The sequence below is a fragment of the Hyla sarda genome, chromosome 1, assembly GCF_029499605.1.
Source record: "Hyla sarda isolate aHylSar1 chromosome 1, aHylSar1.hap1, whole genome shotgun sequence".
Lineage (NCBI taxonomy): Eukaryota > Metazoa > Chordata > Amphibia > Anura > Hylidae > Hyla > Hyla sarda.
The window spans coordinates 216,947,385-216,971,784 of NC_079189.1; the positions used below are offsets into that span (position 1 = coordinate 216,947,385).

The 24,400-nt window shown below is 43.6% G+C and overlaps 1 protein-coding gene across 1 annotated transcript; it reads left to right on the forward strand.

The window, feature by feature from the left end:
• The first annotated feature begins 435 nt into the window (after nucleotides 1-435).
• SLC10A6 (solute carrier family 10 member 6) lies at nucleotides 436-23,547 on the forward strand. The gene is made up of 6 exons (XM_056568740.1): nucleotides 436-832; nucleotides 947-1,065; nucleotides 3,544-3,632; nucleotides 5,500-5,675; nucleotides 12,987-13,144; nucleotides 23,194-23,547. The coding sequence occupies exons 1-6, from the start codon at nucleotides 471-473 to the stop codon at nucleotides 23,379-23,381; spliced, it is 1,092 nt and encodes a 363-aa protein (XP_056424715.1). The 5' UTR covers nucleotides 436-470; the 3' UTR covers nucleotides 23,382-23,547.
• The last annotated feature ends 853 nt before the right edge of the window (nucleotides 23,548-24,400 follow it).

Genomic DNA, 24,400 nt, shown 5'->3' on the forward strand with positions numbered 1-24,400 from the left:
AGCGACCTGGTTTCCCCCAGCAGCTAAGTCCATCTTCCGCATCCTGTAGTGGGATTAGGGGGTGAAAGCCAGGGGAACACTTAGACTCTGCTCCCAAGTTTGGCCCTTAGCCAAACCGGTAAGTGGCACAGTGGGTCCACACCCGTTAGGGTGTTACAGTAATGTTACTAAGGGGTTAAAAAAAGACTTAAGGCACCTGAGTTGAGCACCAACCATATTCACTTAAGAGATATATTTAAAATCTTTAACAAATGTAACATTTTTGTCCAAGTTTAGTGAGTCTGTTAGGTGGATAAAGTGTCTAGTTCTAGACCACATCTTTGAGCCAATTTCAATTTATTACAATAAGATTAACCTTTGAGCCCCTGCGATCAGCATTCCACAGCAGATTCTTTAGTATCCAGTCTTTTGGGTGTTACTGACTTATAAATCATATGATTTCAGACAGAAATATTTGTAGGGGGAACAGTATGTCCAGTAACTGCACAAATGTAACAGTGTGCTTGAATGAAACAACAACAGACTTCGATGGCCAGGAGACTCTGTCAGCAATATTCAGCACCATCCTCTCTGTAATTCTGGCATTGGTTGTGTTTTCCTTAGGATGCACTGTCGAAGCTGTTAAATTGTGGTCTCACTTTAGGCGACCATGGGGAATTGTTATTGGACTGGTGTGCCAGTTTGGACTTATGCCTCTGATAGCCTATCTGCTAGCTATAGGCTTTTCTGTAAAACCTGCACAAGCTGTGGCTATCCTCATCATGGGATGTTGTCCTGGTGGTGTCATCTCTAACATCATGACCTTATGGGTAGATGGAGACATGGATCTCAGGTATACTTATTTACACATTTATACTGCTGACTTATGGTTTATGTTGGTATTTTAACTGTCTATAATGTCTGTGTATACACCTTGTGGATATGAACACAGCATGTTCTCTTTCAGCCTCAGTATGACTTCCTGTTCGACCCTCCTTGCTATGGGTATGATGCCCCTGTGTCTCTTCGTATACTTACACTCCTGGGAACTGGCAAAAACCTTAAAAATACCTTATGATAAAATAGGTAATGATTTTATACATAGTATTTCCCAGGCTTCCAGTTACAATGTTTTTGTTTCTACATAGATGGGAAGTGTGCATTACAAATGAGAAAATAGAAATTGGTCAGGAAGGGAGAGGGCAGGGGGCCAAATGACTGGTCATTTTGCTTCAGGGACCAAGAGGGCATGTTCCACCATTGCCTATAAACTAGAACATAAGTATAGGTATAAATATACAGACATAATGCACACTAACAATAAGTATAATATTCTACAAAGCATGCATGTGTTTAATGGGGGTGGGGGACAGGGGGTTAGGATGGAATAGCTAATACGTGAAAGAATATATCCAAAAGATTATTCTCTCCCATCTGGGACTTCTCCGATGTATTATCAATAACTTTTGTTAACAATTGAGGAGACTGCCTTCCTGTAGAGAATACAGTTATATCAGGTGCAGGGAAGCAGTGTAAAGGTTAAATCTGACTTGTTGTTGCTATAAACAAAAGTTAGTTATCAAGTGCCAACAGATTGGCCAAACTACAATAGAAGCTTACTATTCCCTCACATCCAGTGCCCTGCCAAGAACTCTAGTGCCTCAGCCCTGAGGCTTTCTCTACATGTATAGGATTACATCCTGTTCCAAATTATTATGCAAATGATATTTAAGTGTCACAAAGATTAAATATTTTGTTTTTCAGTTTAACTCATGGATGGCATTGTATCTCAGGGCTCTTTTGATCACTGAAAACAATCTTAGACACCTGTGATAATTAGATTGCCAGGTGAGCCCAATTTAAGGTAAAACTAGGTGGGTGTTCCATATTGTTAAGCAGAGCACCATATTCAAGCAATATGGGGAAGAAAAAGGATCTCTTTGCTGCTGAAAAGAGTGAAATAGATCAATGCCTTGGATGAGGTTTGAAAACATTAGATATTTCACGAAAACTTAAGCATGATCATCGCACTGTTAAGAGATTTGTGGCTGATTCAGAGCACAGATGGGTTTGTGCAGGTAAAGGCACATTGAGAAAGATTTCTGTAAGATCTGTGCATCAGATCAAGAGAGCAGCTGCTAAAATACCATTACATAGCAGCAAACAGATATTTGGTGCCTCTGGAGTCCTACGGACATCAAGTTGAAGAGTCCTCCAGAGTCTTGCAACTGTGCACAAACCTTCTTTTCGGCCACCACTAACCAATGCTCACAAGCAGAAATGGCTGCATTGGGCAGAAAAATATATGAAGACTCATTTTCAAACAGTCCTGTTCACTGATGAGTGCCGGGCAACCCTGGATGGTCCAGATGGATGGAGTAGTGGATGGTTGGTGGACGGCTACCGTGTTCCAACAAGGCTGCGATGTCAGCAAGGCAGTGGTGGAGTCATGTTTTGGGCCGGAATCATGGGAAGAGAGCTGGTCAGCCCCTTTAGGGTCCCCGAAGGTGTAAAGATGACCTCTGCAAAGTATGTGGAGTTTCTGACTGACCACTTTCTTCCTTGGTACAGAAGGAAGAACTATGCTTTCCGTAATAAAATTATCTTCATGCATCACAATGCACCATCTTATGCTGCAAAGAATACCTCTGCATCAATGGCTGCTATGGGGTTAAAAGGAGAGTAAGTCATGGTGTGGCCTCTATCCTCCCCTGACCTTAATCCTATTGAGAACCTTTGTGGCATCCTCAAGCAAAAGATCTATGAGGGTGGGAGGCAGTTTACATCCAAACAGCAGCTCTGGGAGGCTTTTCTGACATCTGGCAAACATATTCAAGCAGAAACTGTCCAAAAAGTTCAGTGGATACAAGACTTGTGAATCTGCTATCAAATAAGGGGTCCTAAGTTAAAATATAACGTGACCTGTTAAAATGTTTAGAAAGTTAAAATGTTGTTAAAAGTTTGTTGAAATAGCTTTTGATTTAAGTAAATATGCTGCAAACACAACAAATGACAATTTTCAGTTCTTTACAACCTATATATTGTTTTGAAACTTACTGAGCGTTATAATTTGGGGCAGTGCATTGTAAGTTTTTTATGTTTAAAAAAAAAATCCTGTTATCATTAGGAGGTTTGTTCAATAAAATTTGAATTGTACTCTTAATAGTTGATAACATGAGAATTATGCTGACTGTTATTTACATCAGTTATTTAGGTAAATGAGAAAAATATCATTTGCATAATAATTTGTAACAGGGTGTATTTACCAGTCAAAAACTGTGCTATTGAGTCCCACAAAATAAATGTATATCTGCAGGAAATGACCCGATCATGTTCGCTGGTTAACTACATTGAAATGGGTCTGCTACCGAATTATATGCTGGCATATCTTTTTGATGGGACTTAAATGTATACCTAAAACGTATTAAGTAAATATGGTGTTAACCCATCCTTAATTTATAAAGTTTTATTATACTTTCTCAATAAAACCTACATCAGAAAGATTTATTTACTCGCTTTAGTGTTGAGATGTATTTGACGCCCATAACTCTACCTTCTTTGTAGGCATGGCACTTGTAAGCTTAGTTCTCCCTGTTGGAGTGGGAGTATATGTAAAGTACAAATGGCCAGGAAGAGCTAAACTTATTTCAAAGGTGAGTGCACTGAAATACTTATCTGGGTAGTATATAGATTTGGAAATGAAGGTAAGGCCATCACGCCCCCTCCCATAGACATGAATGGAGGGGGTGTGGCGTGACATCACATCTCCAGTCCCGGAAACACAGAGGTTTCTGAGACTGGAGCAGCAGCCCGGCATAGAATGCGGGTGCTGCACAGAGATCGCCGGCAGTCCCAGCAGCGGGCCCCCCTGTGATCAGACATCTTATGCCTTATCCTTTGTTATCGCTAACACTGCCTGACACTGGCCAACTGTACAAGTAAAATGCTGATAGTCCTGATCAGTGCTAAGCTATAGATTTAACAGTACAAGCAATAAACAAGAGATTTCCCCAGAAAAGGCCTCTTAGCCTAGCTACGGGATTGGCTATGGATGTGGAATAACTGGAATATCCACTGATCACTAGCACAGCACTTGGTGTTTTTCCATCAATTCAATGGACTTTACATGTAGCCGGAGTGTGCATGTTCAACCACTACTTTTTCTAAACAACTTCTCAGCAAAGGTTTTGGGATGAGCAGGAAAGAGGGACTCAGGTCTTCATTCTGGTAATCACAGTAATCCTAGTAATGGAACTATTAGTGATCATACATTTATTATTTATTCTGTCAATAGGAGAAAAATGTCTTCTAGGAAAACCCCTTTAAGGGTATGTTCACAAGAAATGTATACACTGCAGATATAATAATGTATTCAATATTTATTTATATTAATTTAAACAGCATCACAGGACAGTGTCAAATGTGCACTGTATAGAGTTTGTGTGAACATATCCTTATTCAGGGTGCAGATTCATTTAAACTAACCTTATTTACAAGGGCACAGAGTACTCCTTTAAATGTTAGGAAGGTCGTACACATGTTAGATTTTTGGACCTTCCACCCATCTAATGTATATGTAATATTTGGTTGACATTCCTTTAGCATTTCCCCATTCCTTTGTTCTTTAGGGAGATAAGCTGCTATCAGAGGTACCTGGTATTGGCTTACTCCCTTTTAACCACACATAAATGCATGTGTTTTCGGAACATGTAAGGAATGACTGTCAGTCAAATGGTCCTTGGGCCAAAATCTATTGAAAGGGCCCCTTCATTCCAAAGTGTAACTTTGCTGGGAGATGTTGCTCTGGCAAAAGCAAGACCTAGCCTGGTTTGGGTCCACTCCTCTCTGGGAGAGGAGGCTGGACTAGAGACTTCTCCGTCTGGGAAGCATCATTATACCTCAGTGTTTGCCATTAAAGGGGTACTCCGCCCCTAGACATCATATCCCCCCATCTAAAGGATAGGGGATAAGATGTCTGATCATGGGGGTCCCGCCGCTGGGACCCCCGAGATCTCTGTGCAGCACCCAGCGCTCCTTTAGAGCGGCTGGGGTCGTGATGTCATGGCCACACCCCTCGTGAAATCACACCACACCCTCTCAATGCAAGTCTATGGGAGTGGGCATGGCATCACAACCCCCGCCACCCACTCCAAGCTTTTAAAACAGAATGTTCTGAATGCTGGGGCGGTGGAGTACCCCTTTAATGCAATGTATAAACAGTTTTTACATTACCTCGTAGTATCCCAATATACAGTTTTATGAAGCTTACAGAAAGTTCTTTCACACCCACTTCATACATATGGTAGCTGAAACACAGGTACTGGGCACAACAAGGGTAAAGTAAAGAAGTAAGACAAGAAACAAAGATATGTTTACTTGCAACTATACAACCTGAGAACATAGGTGTGAATAGACAAGAGGAGGGAAATGAGAAGAGAAATACCAACAAAAATAGAGGGTAAAAGAGGGAATCATTAAAAACTCTGAAGTGATTAATATTTTGTTTTTGTTGTTTACTAGGCTGGATCTGTTATTGGAGGACTCCTAATGCTTTTTATAGGTATAGTTGGTTCTGTGCTCTACAAAGGATCCTGGAACACAGACGTCTCCATCCTGACGATTGGCATTATCTATCCTCTACTTGGCTATGTCTTAGGCTTTTGCCTTGCAGTAATTACACGTCAGCCTTGGCAAAGGTTGGAAACACTAATTCTATCATATTGTTTTATTCAGTCAACTTTCTAAGCCACATGTATCAAAGCTGTAAGAATGTAGTCGCCATATTGCTTATAACTACAGTTTTGATACACGGAATCCACTAAATAATTTTACAAACCCCTTGTATGTACAGTCCTATTGCACATAGGGGAGCAAAAGTAAATGTGCCACCTAGTAGAATGAAGAATTTCCCAGCGCTGGGCTTGCAGGTAAAAGCTTGCTTTTATTTAGAAAATCCGATAAAAAACACTTAACAGAGGACAATCCTGACGCGTTTCGCACCTAGGTGCTTAATCGTAGACTCTACGATTAAGCACCTAGGTGCGAAACGTGTCAGTCATTGTCCTCTGTCAAGTGTTTTCTGTCGGATTTTCTAAAGAAAAGCAAGCTTTTACCTGCAAGCCCAGCGCTGGACAATTCTTCTTTCTACTATTGTACAAAGCCAAGGGCGGGACCGGCATGTCCTTGCGCAGGTGCTCCGGATTCGTTTGAAGGGGTGAGCGGCATAACTTGTTGCTTTCTAAATGTGCCACCTGTACAATCCCACCTATTATTTGGCAACAAATAATTTCTTTGCAGTCAGTCATGAGTGGAGCATAGTATACATAAATGTATTGTACCGACACCAAACACCAGAGACCCAGGTAGGTATAATCACAAATGAGTTAATCTTTATTGAAAATATCACGTAAAAAACATGTAAAAAACATATATAGAGGGGTAAAGAGGTAGCACAGGTGAAAATATGGAGAGTAAGAGTGGTATTAACAATATGATGGCATAAAGAAATGCAATAGGATTACAGAGGGTACATGCAATAAAATAGTCACAGTCACTGACAATAGTGAGCAAAGTATAAACCTAATGAGGTGATACATATAGCATGGTAATGAGACAAAATAGCACTTGAATATAGCAGTTAATGCTAAATAACATAGAACACATTACCAAACAAAATAGTCCCACCCTGCCTGGACTCCTCTCACCTCCTCCCCGAACACGCGTTTTCGCACAATGCTTTGTCAGGGGGCCCCCTGACTAAGCATTGTGCGAAAACGCGCGTTCGGGGAGGAGGTCAGAAGAGTCCAGGCAGGGTGGGACTATTTTGTTTTGTAATGTGTTCTATGTTATTTAGCATTAACTGCTATATTCAAGTGCTATTTTGTCTCATTACCATGCGCAGATTTGAAAAAGTTATGGTTTGGTTTGCTCAAATCTAGTTACCTTCAGTGTAAAAACTTTTAGAGAAAGGGAAGAGAGATGGTCTCTCTCCCCTTTTTAGAGTATGTTTACATCATGGAATATGCGTGCGGAATTTCACAAGGAGATTCCGCCTCAGATTAAAATCAATGGGATTCTGTTGCACTGTTCACACGGTAGAATTTCTAATTCAAATTCCGGTGTCTACAGAAAGAATAGAAGTGTTTATTCTTTCTTCAGAGTCTGCACGGAAATGGGCTGCCATATATGAGATGGCACATTTCCGAGTAGTCCTAGCGCTGGTATGTTCTGCCCATGTGAACGCAGCCTTATTATTACCTTGTAAGGGCTATATTTCAAAGCCAGATTCTTGCCAGATAACATTTATCTAGATTACAGAGCCTTTTACATGGCTCAGTATTGGGCAGCCAGGAATGCACAAAATATAGCTGGATTGTTTGTGCGGCCCTTTGCAGCTATCATTTGTTGGCTGCACATGCCCTATTAAAGGGGTAGTCCAGTGGTGAAAAACTTATCCCCTATCCTAAGGATAGGGGATAAGTTTGAGATCGCGGGGGGTCCGACCGCTGGGGCCCCCTGCGATCTCTCTGTACGGGGCCCCGGCTCTCCGCCAAGATAGCGGGTGTCGACCCCCGCACGAGGCGGCGGCCGACACGCCCCCTCAATACATCTCTATGGCAGAGCCGGAGATTGCCGAAGGCAGCGCTTCGGCTCTGCCATAGAGTTGTATTGAGGGGGCGTGTCGGCCGCCGCCTCGTGCGGAGGTCGACACGCCCCCTTCCAGCGGGCTGTCGGGGCTCCATACAGGAGATCGCGGGGGGCCCCAGGGGTCGGACCCCCCGCGATCTGCAACTTATCCCCTATGCTTAGGATAGGAGATAAGTTGCTCACCACTGAATCACCACTGGACTACTCCTTTAAGCAATTGTGTCATCCCCCAATAATAATGCAAGCTACAGTCCAACCACCACCCTATAATGGGTTATCGCCACATCCTTTATTATGTATTTTATCAGCCCAGTAGTCCAATGTCCACAAATCTAACTGTGCTCCTTCCCCTTAACTTTACTGAGACTACAGCAATACTCTAGGTAGATTGAGGCATTCTATGAGAGATGCTTCTATCTGCTGGCTGTCTCCTTGACGCAGTGTGTAGCTTGTGTAGGCCCTCTGACCATCAAGACTTGAAAAGTTGTTGAAGGGGATGCCCAGTGCTGATCTAAATCTGGGACACTCGGGGTCTATGTTTGCAGAGTTATAAAGCTTGTCACATAGTACACAACTACCTCAAGCCAGTTGTCTTGATCAGGAAAACTGGGCTAAATTAACTGAATCTAATCCCTGAGTGTAGGTATGAGCTAGTGGTCTGGAGTCTAAGCTGCTTATCCATGAGGATTGCCTTTATTACATACATTGTAGCAAATCCTAAACCGAGAAGGGCTTTACAACCCCTGGACATAAACCAAATTGTTTCCATTTACTAAAAGTAAACAGGAATTTTAAACATGGTAATCTGAAGCAAAATACAGTAGACAGCAAGCAAAAATGTTCACAATTTAGTGTTCAAAGGGGTTGTCCCTGCTTGAAAACTAAATATTCAGGTCTTGGTAAAAGAGGTGTCCAAGAACCCAATGGTAACTCTTCATGACCTCCAAAGACCCTGTGTGCAGATGTGAGAAAGTTTACGTAGAGTTTGCAAAAAAAATAAAAAAAATAAAAACACCTAAAGGACTCTCAAACTGTGATAAATGGGATTCTCTGGTCTGATGAAACAAAGATTTAACTTTTTGGCCTTCATTATACGTGTCATGTTTGGAGGAAACCAGGCACTGCTCATGATCTACCAAATACCATGGTTAGATCAATCATGCTGCCACAACCATGGTAAAGCATGGTTATGGCAGCATCATGCTATGAGTTTTTTTTTTTCCTGCAGATGGGACAAGACTGCCATATAGCTTTCCTTCAACCCTGACCAAAGAACTGATATTCTTAATGAAATATTATTAATGAAAACCTGATCCAGAGTGACTGGGACGAATATTCACCTTCCAGCAAGACAATGGGGGAGATTTGTCAAAGCCTGTCCAGAGGAAAAGTTGTTCATAGCAACCAATCAGATTGCTTCTTTCATTTTTGAAAGGGCCTTTAAAAAATAAAAGAAGCGATCTGATTAGTTGCTATGGGCAACTCAGCAACTGATAACTCTCCCCTAATTATCCTATGCACTAAGCAACACAGGAGTGGCTTAGGAACAACTGTGGGAATGTCCTTAAGTGGCCAAGCCAGAACCTGAACCCAATAGAACCTGAAGAGACCTGAACAAACAATCTCGTTTAACGTGATTTTTTTTCATAAGAATTAAACAAAAGGAACATTTCAACAATAACTTTGGAATGTAATACAGAACAAATTAAAGGAGTATTCCAGTAATTTTTTTTATTTACCTATGCTACAGGGGCTGTAAAGTTAGGTTTGTTCATAATATAATGTCTGTACCGGTGTGTGATGGTTTTCTCACAATTCTTCTGGGATTTTCACTCCAATATTTATTTTTAACAGCATACAAAATGACTGCTGTCTCAGATTTTTCCCAGGTTGCAATGCGTCCGAGACCAGACTCACTAGTCAGCTGATGACAGGGAGCCTGTCTGCTTCAGTGGGTGGAGGGATCGCTTGGTGGGAGAGAGATCAATCTGGAACTCATGCAACAGCTCTAGGCACCCTGATTGAAAACCACACTGATTTGAATGGATGCAGCTCCTTTATGTTTCAATGGGTGGGGTGGCTGATGTGTGGGAGGGAGGAAAATGGAATTGTTGGATTTGTAGTCAAAAAAAGTCAAACAGGAAATACCTGTTCACAAAAAGCTACCCACAGTGTTATGGTAATCTCACAACATAGCCATTTAGCCCCAAGACAAGTGCAGATCCTTCCTAAGAATGTCCATTACTGTCTGGCAGGTACGTACTAAAGTCACCTCATTGTGCAGAACCCCTTTAACATATATTCGTCCACATAAAGACAAGGTTATTAATAATGTATGTATTGTATTGTAAAGATGTTGCATTACAAACAATCCCCATCGAACCTGACAGAGCTTGGGAGGATCTGAAGAAAAGAATAGCATAAAATCCCTAAATCCAGATGTATAAACCTGGTGGCATCATACCCAAGGAGACTGGAAGCTGTAATAGAGTAAATGGTCTGAATAAATTTCTAACATTCTATTTTCACATTGGCATAATGGGATATTGAGTGCACAATTATAGGGGACAACAATTTTTTGAAGTCCAAATCATAGCAAAATGTGAAAACAGTTAAAGGATCTGAAGACTTTCCAAATGCACTGTATACCATGTTTTCCAGTGATCATGCACCCTATAGTCAGTGCTCAAATCTTTTTTTTGTAGGAAGTGGTTTCATTGGAGGCTTTTCCCTAACAGGAAGCATATTCTTTATTTGTGGAGCACCCAGTGGTGGGATTTTCCTCATTCTTTGCAATTTATTATTTAGGGCAATGAGTCTCTCTCTCTGTCATGTATGGACAGGGAACAGTGAAGCACTATCTCACCCACAGCCACCTATCCGACGTAAGTGAGGGATCGACAACCACGATGACAAACCCTCCCTGCTAAGTGCTGGGGCAGAGTAGCCAAAAATAATAAAATACAAAACAGTCAGAGAACAGCTGGAGGCACACAAACTAACAAAGATACAATAAGACATAAACACACAGTCAAATCGTAGTCAAACTAGCCAAGGCCAGTACCAGGAAATAGCGAAGTACAGGAACGCAGAGCAAGAGAAGAGTCAAGGGACTAGCCAAAGATCAATAAACAAGCAGGTATTTAGTAAGCAGGAGGTGTCAGCTAAGGTATAACCTTTCACGGACGCTGTAAGGTGATCAGGGATACACCTTCCTGAAAGGTAGCAGAGCTGAGAACCACACCCAGACAACACAGGGGAGCTCCCAGCAACTCCAGCCCAACAAGAGTCATTTAACTCTTCGTGTATGGCCAGAGTCAGACATTAGACTCTCCTCTCTTTGAGAATTAGTGCCTGGGTTGATGCCCATCTCCAGCATCTGGTGGGAAGACTACCAGGTTTCTGCACATCTGGTGGGCAGACTTACCTGTTTTTTGGGGGGGGGGAAAGTAAACAGGCATTGCAGCTTCTTAATGGGGCTAACTGTCATGAACATTATAAGTTGGGAACAATAACTAATGTAAAGTTTACAGGTATATCTTCTAATTCTGCACATTTTTTTATCTCACACTAATAGGTGATACTGTAACAAACACAATGTAAACAACCCTCTATAGAAAGCCCCATTTAGACCTCTTTCACACTACAGGTGTCATCCTGCTTTTTTCCTGCCGTTATTTTACAATAAGGAATGAAAAAAAAAAACTGATGCAATAACTGGTAATAACGGATGATAACTGATGACCATCATCTGTTATTTTTTATGGGTTTTTTCTTAAAAAACTGATGTTGTTCATCCATTATTACCAGTTACATCCGTTTTTTTTATAAGATTTTTAACCCTTTTTTTGTAAAGCTGTACTGAGCATGCTCAGTAAAAAAATAAAAAAAATGGATGTTAAAAAACCTGACAATAACGGATTTTTTTTTGAACATCCGGTTCCCATAGACTTAAATTTTAACGTCCGGTTTTTCACCATTTTTTTGCCGGACCAAAAATTTGTGCATGCTCTGGCTTTTGTGCCGGCAAAAATAACTGACATTAGTAAAAACGGACATGCCTGATGCAAAAGGATATTAAAAAAATCACATTGACATGATTGGATTTTTTGACGGCCGTTTTCAGTACTTTTTGCCGGGAGTAATAACGGAGGGTTTTTTACAGGATGATACCTGTAGTGTGAAAGGGGCCTTAGGCAATACAATCCTGTAGGAATATGTGAGAATAGACTGATTTAAACGGGTGCATGATAGTCAAAGCAGAATGGAAGGTGTTACAAAGAAGTATGGAAGAGATTGTTTTTATTACATACATTGTGGCATTTTGTTTTGTACAGGTATCTGGCCATTGTCAACTGTTATGAGATGTTGAAGACTGTATTAAATAATAGATGCAAATGAGGAAAAATGCTTGGCAATATACTATTCCCTTGCAAAGTCAAATAATAAAGGGTAGTTTTCCCAAACAGGTTATAACCCATGTATAAAATCGGGATGTTCAGTATGTGCATACAACCACAAATGCACAAAGTTTGCTTCTGGTGCTCCAAATGTACCATACTTCCTGTGATTTATGAATTGCCATACAAGTTATGTGATATTTATGATCAAGTGCATACCTGGAACTTACTGTACGTAGGATGCACCAAACACAAACTGAATATTCGCATAGCGGAACACATTACATACAATGAGACAGGAAACAACACGAGTTGCAAAACATTTTTTGTGGATAGCCATAACTACAGTGTTTGGTGAAGAGGTGGTACATAGGCCAAGGAGGGAAGGAGACTGGCATCGCCTCCTCTTTATTGGGAAATCTTTTTGGATATGGAAAATAAACAACATAACTGACAGTGATGACCTGGAGGATTGATATACCTTACACTTACCTTTCTACTGCTTGAAGGAACCCCTATGAGATGATAGTTTATTTCAAGGAGGCAATGTCCATATATCCAATGCTATAAATTGTAAAGTGCGGGTTTGATAATCATATATTTCACATGTCAGGACTGACAAGAATTTATCCAGGCACCGAGAGAATGTGCTACCCAACTTTTCAAGATCCTGTTTATACATAATTTGGTACTGTGTCTTTAAATTCATTTTGGAATTGTTCTTTATGCTTTAATAGGGCAATCTGTGGGGTGTATTGAATAACAGTTTTAGATACATCTCACAAACCAGAATGTTTAGTTATCAAACATTGTTTTGTGTCATATCTGTTATTTGTGTAGCGTCTTCACATACTATACAATACACCATTGTATTATAAACCAGACATTGTCATCGAAGCTCCTCTCTTATGTCAACAACTGCAAATGCACTAAACTACTGCGTTTTTCTTTTATTTACAGGTGCAGAACAATTGCTCTGGAGACTGGAGCCCAAAACGTTCAAATGTGTTCTACCATTCTTCAGCTGTCCTTTAACCCTCAGCAGCTTGTCCACATGTTTACCTTCCCACTGATATATGGATCATTCCAGCTTCTTAATGGAATGTTTATTGTGGCTGGTAAGAGCTTAACACTAAAAACTGAAAACAACACAAGGAATATAGAACACTCAATGTGTCAGGACAGATTATAAATATCCTAGATGTCAGACACTCTTTATACGCTCTTGGTGATATGCAGAGGCGGTTCAGCTGCACAGGGGCCCAGCAAGTGAGGGGGCCCGCCGATGCTCACTGTTCTAATAGCATAATAGCGCATCGGGCACTTTAGACAGTGAGCCTGATGGCCGACCCGGGTCTGACGAGGTACCTTGCGCAAGTGACGTACCTCTGCAGACCCGTGCAGGCCGCCGGCGGAGAGGAGCAGAGCTGCGCAGGCCAGGTAAGTGTGTCTGTGTGTTTGGGGGGGCTATGCTACCTAAATGTGGGGAAACTATGCTACCTAATGTGGGGAAACTATGCCACCTAATGTGGGGGGCCTGGCATTGGCAAATGTGCTTCAACATAGAATGTTTTTGAACAAGCTGCCAATGTAACATATGTGATGTATAGTATAATCTCATACTATGTACTATGGCTGCACGATATATTGCATTCACAATCGAATTGCGATTTTTTACGAAATGCAATATAACGATTTCACCCTATAAAAAACCATGCGATTATGCGGCGAAACAGTGTACCGAACGCTGAAGGTTCCGGGCCACGCGGCACAGAAGCAGACATGCAGATTAAACACCGGAGCAGAGCCAGTCACCGGCTCCAGCAGCAGCAGGCTCAGCTCACGAGTGGCACGGCCCGGCCCCTCCAGCCCGCGTCTCACTGTCTCTCCTCCCAGCAGTGCACAGTGCTGGGAGGAGGTGCCTTAACCCCACCACAGCTGGCTGCCGTTTATATATGGCGCAGCAGTGAAGCGGGGGTCTCACAAGCGAGCTCAGGAGCTGAGCTCACTTCATACTGAGTAATGCTGGACATCACAGATCCGGGTGATGTCCGGCATTAACCCTTTAGACACCACAATCAACATTGATCGAAAACAAGTCAAAATGTCGAAAACAAGTGCCGGTAGCTCAGTGTAGCAGATCGGGTCCCGATCAGCTCAGAGGATGGGCTGAGGTTGCCTACCTGCCTCCTGCTTGTTCGGTCGGCGCTCCATTAATGCAGCCTCAGCAGCCTGTAGTAATGGAGCGCCGATAACACTGTTCAGTGCTGTGCTATACGCTCCTATGGCACAACATTGATCAGTGTCTAGAAGCAAAAAATTACATCTGTGTGTCTCCAGCTGTTGCAAAACTACAACTCCCAGCATGCCTGTACAGCTTTTGGCTGTCTGTTGCAAAACTACAATTCCCAGCATGCTCAAATGGAGACACACTGTGAAAACACTGCTCCATGGGGAATCCATTTTTATTTTTTAAATAATGTAAAAAAAAATAGAGGCAATAAATGTGAATAAGCCCCCTCCACTAAATAAAAGTTTATATTCCCCAATTTTTTCAAATAAAATAAACAAAAATAAACCTTAACATACGTGGTATCACCACATGCATAAATGTCTGAAGTATTCAAATATAACATTAATGGGGGCCTGGCTAGCCATGTGAGGAGACAGTCGCAGGCTGCCTGAGCTCCGTGTCCATGGCCATTCTTTGGGGTCATATAGCCGCCTCAATGGGATCCAGAAGTTGGGGGAGCAGACTACACAGCCTACTGCGGTCCCCATCTCAAACTACAGGGTGGGCCATTTATATGGATACACCTTAATAAAATGGGAATGGTTGGTGATATTAACTTCCTGTTTGTGGCACATTAGTATATGTGAGGGGGGAAACTTTTCAAGATGGGTGGTGACCATGGCGGCCATTTTGAAGTCGGCCATTTTGAATCCAACTTTTGTTTTTTCAATAGGAAGAGGGTCATGTGACACATCAAACTTATTGGGAATTTCACAAGAAAAACAATGATGTGCTTTGTTTTAATGTAACTTTATTCTTTCATGAGTTATTTACAAGTTTCTGACCACTTATAAAATGTGTTCAATGTGCTGCCCATTGTGTTGGATTGTCAATGCAACCCTCTTCTCCCACTCTTCACACACTGATAGCAACACTGCAGGAGAAATGCTAGCACAGGCTTCCAGTATCCGTAGTTTCAGGTGCTGCATATCTCTTTCTTCACAGCATAGACAATTGCCTTCAAATGACCCCAAAGATAAAAGTCTAAGGGGGTCAGATCGGGATACCATGGGGGCCATTCAACTGGCCAACGATGACCAATCCACTTTGCAGGAAGCTGTTCATCTAGGAATGCTCGGACCTGACACCCATAATGTGGTGGTGCACCATCTTGCTGGAAAAACTCAGGGAACGTGCCAGCTTCAGTGCATAAAGAGGGAAACACATCATCATGTAGCAATTTTGCATATCCAGTGGCCTTGAGGTTTCCATTGGTGAAGAATGGCCCCACTATCTTTGTACCCCATATACCAAACCATACCATCAATTTTTGTGTTCCAACAGTCTTGGAGGGATCTATCCAATGTATGAGCATTCCTAGATGAAAAGCTTCCTGGATAGTGGATTGGTCCTTGTGGGCCAGTTGAATGGCCCCCAAGGTCTCCCGATCTGACCCCCTTAGACTTTTATCTTTGGGGTCATTTGAAGGCAATTGTCTATGCTGTGAAGAAAGAGATGTGCAGCACCTGAAACTACAGATACTGGAAGCCTGTGCTAGCATTTCTCCTGCGGTGTTGCTATCAGTGTGTGAAGAGTGGGAGAAGAGGGTTGCATTGACAATCCAACACAATGGGCAGCACATTGAACACATTTTATAAGTGGTCAGAAACTTGTAAATAACTCATGAAAGAATAAAATACATTAAAACCAAGCACATCATTGTTTTTCTTGTGAAATTCCCAATAAGTTTGATGTGTCACATGACCCTCTTCCTATTGAAAAAACAAAAGTTGGATTCAAAATGGCCGACTTCAAAATGGCCACCACCTATCTTGAAAAGTTTCCCCCCTCACATATACTAATGTGCCACAAACAGGAAGTTAATATCACCAACCATTCCCATTTTATTAAGGTGTATCCATATAAATGGCCCACCCTGTATTTCGCCCCACTGCAGGGGCTCCCGGAAACCTCAGACCTGATGCCGGGACAATCCAAGATGGCGCGAGAGCCGCCGACTTTGCTCCAGCCCCTTCCCTGCCAGTCACAAGGAGAAGCGTGGCTAGTACTAGTGCTCCGCAGCATGGCGGTCGCATGGTGGCTCTGTTGGATCTTGCCCACGCAGTGGAGGGGGCTGCCGGATCCACCCTGCTGCTGCGGCCTCGCTCCTTACCCTCACGTGAAGCAGTCGCTGTGGAGCCGGGAGGTGCAGAAGAGGCTGGGAGTGAGTGGACTGCAGTCTCCCCACACAACTCCAGAGAGGCATCCCAACTTATCTGTGCAGAGCCGTGAGAGGCAGGAGGTATGTGAGATGGGGGACCCGAGCCTGCTGCACCTACAGCCATTCTACTTGCCCTCCTCTCCAGAAGGCATTTCAATGGGGCCCCTTCCCCCTCACAGAGCATCCCGTCCATATTCAGAAGCCTGGCAGGCTCCCCAAAACACAGCCAGCAGATGCCTGCCTCAGAGGGGAACATGTAGTGGGGGTCATGACTGAAGCCATGGACTGTCTGCCCCAGTGTAGTGGCAGTCTGGAAAAGATGGGGTTTGAGAAGCTGCCCTCTCCATCTTGGAGCCCGGCTCCTGCTGCACGCAGGGGCCCCAGAGGCCAGTGCATTGAGACCCTCAGCCCGCCGCAACATCAACCTCCACTTCTACCCCAACCTAGTTGCCCTCAGAACCCATCTGTCAGAGGAAGTGACATGCTTTCCTCCACACTGCCGCCGCCTGCTCAAGCTGTTGCACTATTAAAGGGACACCCGGAATTACAGGCACGCCCTCCTCCACACCAAGTCAGACATGTCTGCCTTAGCATCTGACTTGAAGTACGCCTGGAGACAGGACTTGCAACCGGTTAAACAGAATGTGTCTGAACTCCAAGGGAGGGTGCGAGCCCTGGGAGACTTCCAATCGACGGCCCTGGCTTTTATGCAAGATGTGCAGGGGACCCTACGCACTCAAAACTCCAAGAATCAAGCACTGGCGAAACATTTAGATGATATTGAAAACAGGAGTCGCCGGAACATCCGTGGGCTCCCGGAGGCCACCCGAACCCCTAACCTCCTCCCTACTGTCACGGGGATCATTAACATGCTCCTTAATCAACCCCCTGACACCCACATCGAAATCTGAAAGCGCAGAGCTCTGATCCTGTTCGTCCGAGAGACGTGATTTGCCGACTCCACCGCTACACGCTGAAAGAACAGATAATGCGGTCAGTGAGGCAACGGGGTGACATTGACAGGGCGAACCTCCAAATCTATCCAGACTTGTTGAGGCGAAACCTTTATCAGCAGGCGCTACTAAAACCCCTCCTAAGCTTACTCCAGGAACGCAACATACCTTACAGATGGGGCCTCCCCTTCGCCCTTCATGTCACGGCTGGCACCACGGTGACCTCCCTCCGTGCTTCCGAGGACTTCCCATCCTTCCTTTCTGCTCTTAACCTCCCCCCATTGTTGCTACCGGACTGGCTTTCCTGAAGGATCCCTATGCCCCTCCACTGGCACTCAGAGCCTCCCAACGGTCACACAACAGAAGACAGGACGCAGTCGGTCCACTCCCTCAACGCCAACAGCGTAATCATCCTCGCTCAGCGGGATCTCCTTTGGAACCCTGACTTACCTGCTGAAGGACTGAGATCTTTTGGTACCCTGTTTCTTGACCCTCGGTGACTGCTGCTGTTGGACACCACCTATGCCTCATCCGCATGAGACCTGACAAGGACTGAGGAAGCATCACGCCTTACGATATTGCTTCTGATCTCCGCTGTTATGGTTCCTCCTGGCATCACCTCTGGAGGTTGACAGTGCCGCTGAATGCCCCCCCCCCCCACTCCCATTCTGCCCTTCAGCGTACAAGAGGCACGAACTGACCCTGAGGCTCTGTTTCTATTTGTGAGAGGCATGATTCTGGACCAGGTGGTGACAGAGGCAACTATCTACACCTCAAACTGTACTCAGATCTCCTTCCTCATCCGCACACTGGAAAACCTAGTAGGTTTCACCCAGGGCATGTTGCTTTTAACTGGTGACTTCAACCTCCTCCTCCAGCCTTTGCTGGATGCGTCCACACAGCACTCAGCCATTTCCTACCGACAGCTGAGCCACCTGAGGCATCAACTGCACTCCACCGAGCTGTGTGACGTGTGGCACCTCCAGCATTCGGGGGACCGGAACTACACCTACTACTATAGCCCCCATGGAACTTATAGCAGACTAGATTACATATTTATGACCCTTTATTACCTGCCCCCTATTTCTTCCTTACAGATAGCGAACCTCTTCCTCTCAGACCATGCCCCAGTTCACTGCACGATCCAGATCCCATCTTGAGCATCCCAAAGTTCTCTTGGTGACTCCTCGATACCATCTGCTTGTCAGAGTTGAAAGCTACAATTGCCAATTTTCAATCTGACCATGCGACTGATCTGACCTCCCTGCCCGTGCAGTGGGAAGCCCTAAAATGCGTACTACGTGGGGTCCTGATCAGCCATAGCTCCCGCCTTAAAAAAGCAAAGGCGGCAAAATTAAGGAATCTCCTTGAGACGCTGAGTATACTATCTCAACTAGATTCCACCCTGAGGGAGCTCATTAAGACGCGCCACATTATCTGTGCTCTACTGAATGATAAGTACAAACAGTTTAGGCAAGGATGCTCTAAGACGTTCTATGAGTGGGGGAACAGACCTGGGAAGTATCTAGCCAGGGCTCTCTGGGAACAACGCACATGTCAGTACATCCCATCCATTAGCAAGCCGGGAGGTGGTAAATCATTCCTTACCTCAGACATTCTGAAAGCCTTTGAGCGCTACTACACTGATCTTTACAACCTCCCTCCACCGCCACCCACCCCTCCAACCCCATTGCCAGCCATCTCCTTGTCCGACTATATACAACAGACTGCCCTTCCCAGTTTATACGATAGCAACATAGAATCCCTGGAAGCCCCCTTTACCGAATAAGAAATAGTGCTGGACATTACTAGTCTACCTTCGGGCAAGAGCCCAGGCCCTGATGGCTATACGGCTAAGTTCTTCAAGTCCCTAAAAAAAGAGATCATTCTCATCATATGTAAAGCCTTTAATTGTATATCCCCAGACATAGGTTTTCCTACAGACTCCTTTAGCGCCCATATAGCAGTCATACCCAAGGAGGGTTGGGACCCCAACCTCTGCGCAAGCTATGGCCCCATATCCCTGCTCAACACAGAAACCAAGCTGTTTGCCAAACTTTTGGCAGATCGCCTGGCGGCTGTCCTTGGGCCGCCTCTTCACATCGATCAATCGGGTTTCCTCTGCTCCAGGGAGGCACGAGATTATACTGTGCGGGCATTTTCTGTGGTGCACAAGGCCTTCATTGGCCGCATACCCTTAGTGCTTCATTTACTCGACGCAGCAGGCTTTTGATCGGGTGGATTGGAGGTTCATGGAGGCCTCACTGAACCAGATAGGCCTAGGCCCTTCTATGTTAGGTCGCATAACTGCCCTATATCGTGGCCCGCAGGCCCGTGTGAACATTAATGGCACCCTTTCCTCGCCTATACCTATCTGCCACGGCACACGCCAGGGTTGCCTGCTCTCCCCCCTCCTCTACATTCTATGTATGGAGCATTTATTGAATGCACTCCGGAGTGACCCTGCATTTGAGGGATTTTCCCTGGGAGCAGACGTGCACCTTTGCTCGGCATTTGCAGATGACTTGCTCCTTTACTTGTCATCCCCCCACACCTTTGTGCCTGCAGTCTCACATACCCTCCACATATACTCACAGTAGCAACCACAAAATCAACATGACAGAGTGTGGCCTTAAATATCACTCTCCATGATACTGACGTCTCCCATTTTAAACTGCAACACCCCTTCAAGTGGGCTCCGAGATCTATCAAGTATCTGGGTGTTCAGGTTCCAGCTGATCCACTTGATGCCTTCTCTCTTAATTTTCTTCCCTTTCTGCAGAGCACCCTGGCAGTCCCCAGGAAGGGGGGCGTGCCGACCCCGCACATGAAGCAGCGGCAGACACACCCCCTTCCATGTATCTCATAGAGCTACATGGAGGGGGTGTGTTGGCCACCACTTCATGTGGGAAGTCAACACACCCCTTTCCTACGGGACTGCGGATGCACCGTGAGGAGATTGCAGTGGGTCCTAGCAGTCTAAAACTTATTCCTTTTCCTTTGGATTGGGGATAAATTTTACTGCACTGGAGTACTCCAATCCCCCAGTTTATGTTGGCTATATGAAATAAGGAGACTAGACATGAAATAGGAGGGATTTTACCATTTGTTTATTATATCGCAATCACATATCAAAATCATAATCTCAATCGCACATTTTCCCGAAACTGTGCAGCCCTACTCTGTATGCTCTTTCTGATAGTCTACCTTTTCTCTACAACTGTGGTGTGGGCAGGGGTGTAGCTAGAAATCACAGGGCTCCGGTGCGAAAAATTGTCCTGGGCCCCCCTACCATTTATACAGAATACCCAGCACATAAGTTTGGAGAAAAGAGGTCTTAAGGGCAATTTGATCACAATGTACATCTATCACAAATACATCTATCATTCATACACACCCATCATACATACAACTATCATACATGCATCATACATATACACATCTGTCATACATGCACACATCATACATACACCTATCATACTTCTACACAACATGCATATACACACATACCGCCCCCCCATCATTGCTCTTCTCACCACCCCTCTCATCCTAGGTCTCCTCATCACCCCAATGACCCCCCCCCCCCCTCCCCACACACAGGGGACACATCAGGGGCTTGGAGCAGACGTGCGCGCCTGCGCATGGCACATCTGCTCCCATTAGCCCATGGCCTGTCCGACCCTGATTTTTGTCCCTGCGGGCCCCCCAGGCTATGAGGCCCGGTCTATAGCTGCGCCACTGGGTGTGGGAGAGAGGTGGGAGGTTGGTGTAGCTTTTTGTATTTTGGGTTGTTTTTCTTTCCATATCGTATGACAAATTTTAAAATGGTTAAACATGGTGTTTTTTTTTGCACCTGCAGATTTTGAGCCAAAGCCAGAAGTGTATTTTTACCCATATCATGCAAACTCATTATCACTAGTCCTACAGTGCCATTCTTTTCATTCCAGCAAATAGTTATGTCAGTGCGTTTCCTTACTGTAACTTGGTCAAGTGATCAACAGTTTGACCCACAGAAAATCACAGTGTTTACTGTGCCAGAGAAAATGGTCAGTCCTGGCTTTATGTGAACTACAAGATGACATTATCACCTGTCAGATCCCTCCTAGCAACTCACAGACCCCTCCCCACCAAGTTTTAAGTGTATACTGCTGTCGCAGCTCTCTCTGTGGGATCAAGATATATAGTAGTCATTTTTCTGAAAAATAGCAAGGAAATGGCACTATTTCACTGCAATACTTTTTACAGCAATGGATAATTTTACAACAATTTTAGAAAATCACAGAAAAAACATGTGAACATAGCCTGAAGACTTTAAATCAAGGGCAGACATTCTGCAAATTTGCATGTTCCACTGGAGCTAGGTCCACTCAAAAATGCATTGTCTCCATGGACGGCAATGCATTTCCAAACAGATTCCACCAAAGGAATGACCATATTCTTTCTTTTGGCAGACCCAGGAATTAAAATTTATGTGGTAGAAACAATTGCATGTAGGGGGCAGCAGAATCCTATTACAACTAAAAGGACTCTATTGCATTGGAATTTCTGAGTATTTGAGTCGCTGGTATTTGCTCGGAAATTCTTTTGTGTAAGTGAGGCCTAAGCCTGGGTTTACTGGGTAGCCATGATAGAGCCAAAGCAAAAAGTGGATTCAAAAAGGAATGGGAAATATAAAGGAACGCCTTGTACTTCACCTTCCTATTGTATCCACTTCTGACTTTGGCTCGAAAACTGCAGTGGCAGTTTGTCCAAAAAAACATCCAAGTGGAAACCCAGCCTAACACAACTCAATTGTGATTATGGGTCAAATAATTTTTGCCTCATGGCAATATTTCTCTAAAAACACACTTTAAGGAAGAAAATGCATCAAAACTGCACATACTGCGAATGGAATACATGAGTCTCAGCTACAAGCTGCTGGAGTCTAGCCAGGTAATTAGATCACCAGGTGATTACCAGGCTCCACTTCCTCTCTCTGCAATGCCAGAGGTTTCATGGGAAATGCTGGCAGCATTACGAAAAGGTAAAACAGGTAAGCACAATGAATACACAAGAACCTTTACATTATTCTCTAGAAGCCTATGCTGCACTATATAAGCAAAAAATAATAATTAAATAATCTAATACTATTTGCAGAATGATTTGGACATATCATGACCCTGTGAACATATAAAGTCAAAGATCATGAATATAAATCTTACATGGTTGCTGACATTTACCAGCATTTAGTTTTACTTGCTCTTGTTTATCTCCTATTATAATTCAAAGTGATGTAGACAGAAAATAACTTCTGCATTGTTCATGTCCTTTACCATCTAAGTTAGATTTGTTTTATACATCCATAAATAGTTACTATGATTCCTGGCCTCTTTTCTTTTCCCTTTAACCTATTCTTCTTGCTCGATCCCCTTCTCTTTAGTGTTATCCCCCAGTTATGTTCTGAATTGCATCCGTCCCCTTATTTAGTCACTGTTACCTATATTTACCTGATTTTATTACCTGGCTTTAACAGTCTGTATGTCTGGGGAGGATAGTATTAGTATAATGCAGTATGTTTCGTTGGCACTGGGTTTGGTTGGGTTTTGAACATACCTGAGATGCCGATTGACACAAAGCCAAGGCACCTGGCTACATGTTTAACCATATTCAACATTTCTGTTTAAGAATGACAGATGACATCTGATATGGCCTACCTTTTTCTAAAGCTAGTAGACTTCCTGGATCCTCATGTACCATAAAGCTGTGATTTTTGCATTTCAGCCTACCAGCTGTATAAGAGAAAATTCAGATCAAGAAGTAGTACCTTTATGAACCCTTCAGAAGGACGCATTACAGTGAATGAGATCATTATCAACGGGAGCTACAAAATCAATGCTGCTTATGACACTGAAGGAGATATAAACCCCAGTGACACCTTTTCTCCAAAAAAAAGGGGAATCTTGCCGTAATATCTACAGTATCCAAGAACACCTTTGACCGCTTTCTATAACAGAAAATCGGAATATTAGGAAAGATTGACTTCCTGTGTTTTGTATTATTTGATAGCATCTTTTATTGAATCACCAATAATGTTACTATGAATTATTCATATCTCAATTAAAATATGGACATTTAAACAAGTACATGGCTCTGGACTACTTATAAAGGTATACAGACTACTAGACACCAGGCTTGTATGTCACAAAGGCTTCTATAATGGTAGTACCATTTATGTACACATCTGTAACCATTAAAGACATGCAGTTTTGCCTGTGCTTCCCTGCTGCAACTGTCGGGAGCAGAAATGAGCCAGTTCCTGGCATTTTAACCACTTACGGGCCATGGTCAATAGAGACTGTGGCATGTCAGGGATCTGACTGAGGGAGCTCCCTTTACCACCATGGGCATTCAGTGATTACGATAGCTGCATGCTGATGGTTGCCATAGCTGCTGGGGGTCTAACCAATGCCCCAGGACTGTCATAGTTGTAATGTGTATTAGAGGCATAGACTAATACTGAACATAGCCTGTCAGTGTAACACTGACAGGGAATAATAATGCTATGGCATACTGAGTATACCAAGGGCATTATATCAATTATCAAAATGTAAACTAAGTACACAGAAGAAAATAGGAGTATTTTCTTTACATGAAAAAATATGCTCCCTGGTGCTTACTTCTGCTGTTTCCACATTTTGGAAGTATACCTTTTAAGATGAGAGGGGATGGCGCCAGTTGTGATCCTTGTTTGCGGGTAAAACTAAACTGATAGCCGATATCCAATAGCTGCCGGATGTTGCCGCAACATTGCCAACATCCTGCAGCTATTGGTCATTGTGTGCGAGAGTTCTTTCACCCGCACACAATGATCGCGACTCCCTCTCAACTCGAAAATGTGTAGCACCAGGGAGCAGAACAGTTAAGATCTTTTCTGCTCCACGGTTAAAAAAAAAAAAAAAAAAATCACAGAAAAACTATTTAAGTTAAG

Excerpts from the sequence above, each read along its gene's own strand:
- SLC10A6 (XM_056568740.1), top strand. The coding sequence starts at position 471 with ATGTCCAGTAACTGCACAAATGTAACAGTGTGCTTGAATGAAACAACA. Across the intron at positions 1,066-3,543 it reads AATACCTTATGATAAAATAG|GCATGGCACTTGTAAGCTTA; the intron begins GTAATGATTTTA and ends CCTTCTTTGTAG. Across the intron at positions 5,676-12,986 it reads ACACGTCAGCCTTGGCAAAG|GTGCAGAACAATTGCTCTGG; the intron begins GTTGGAAACACT and ends TTTTATTTACAG.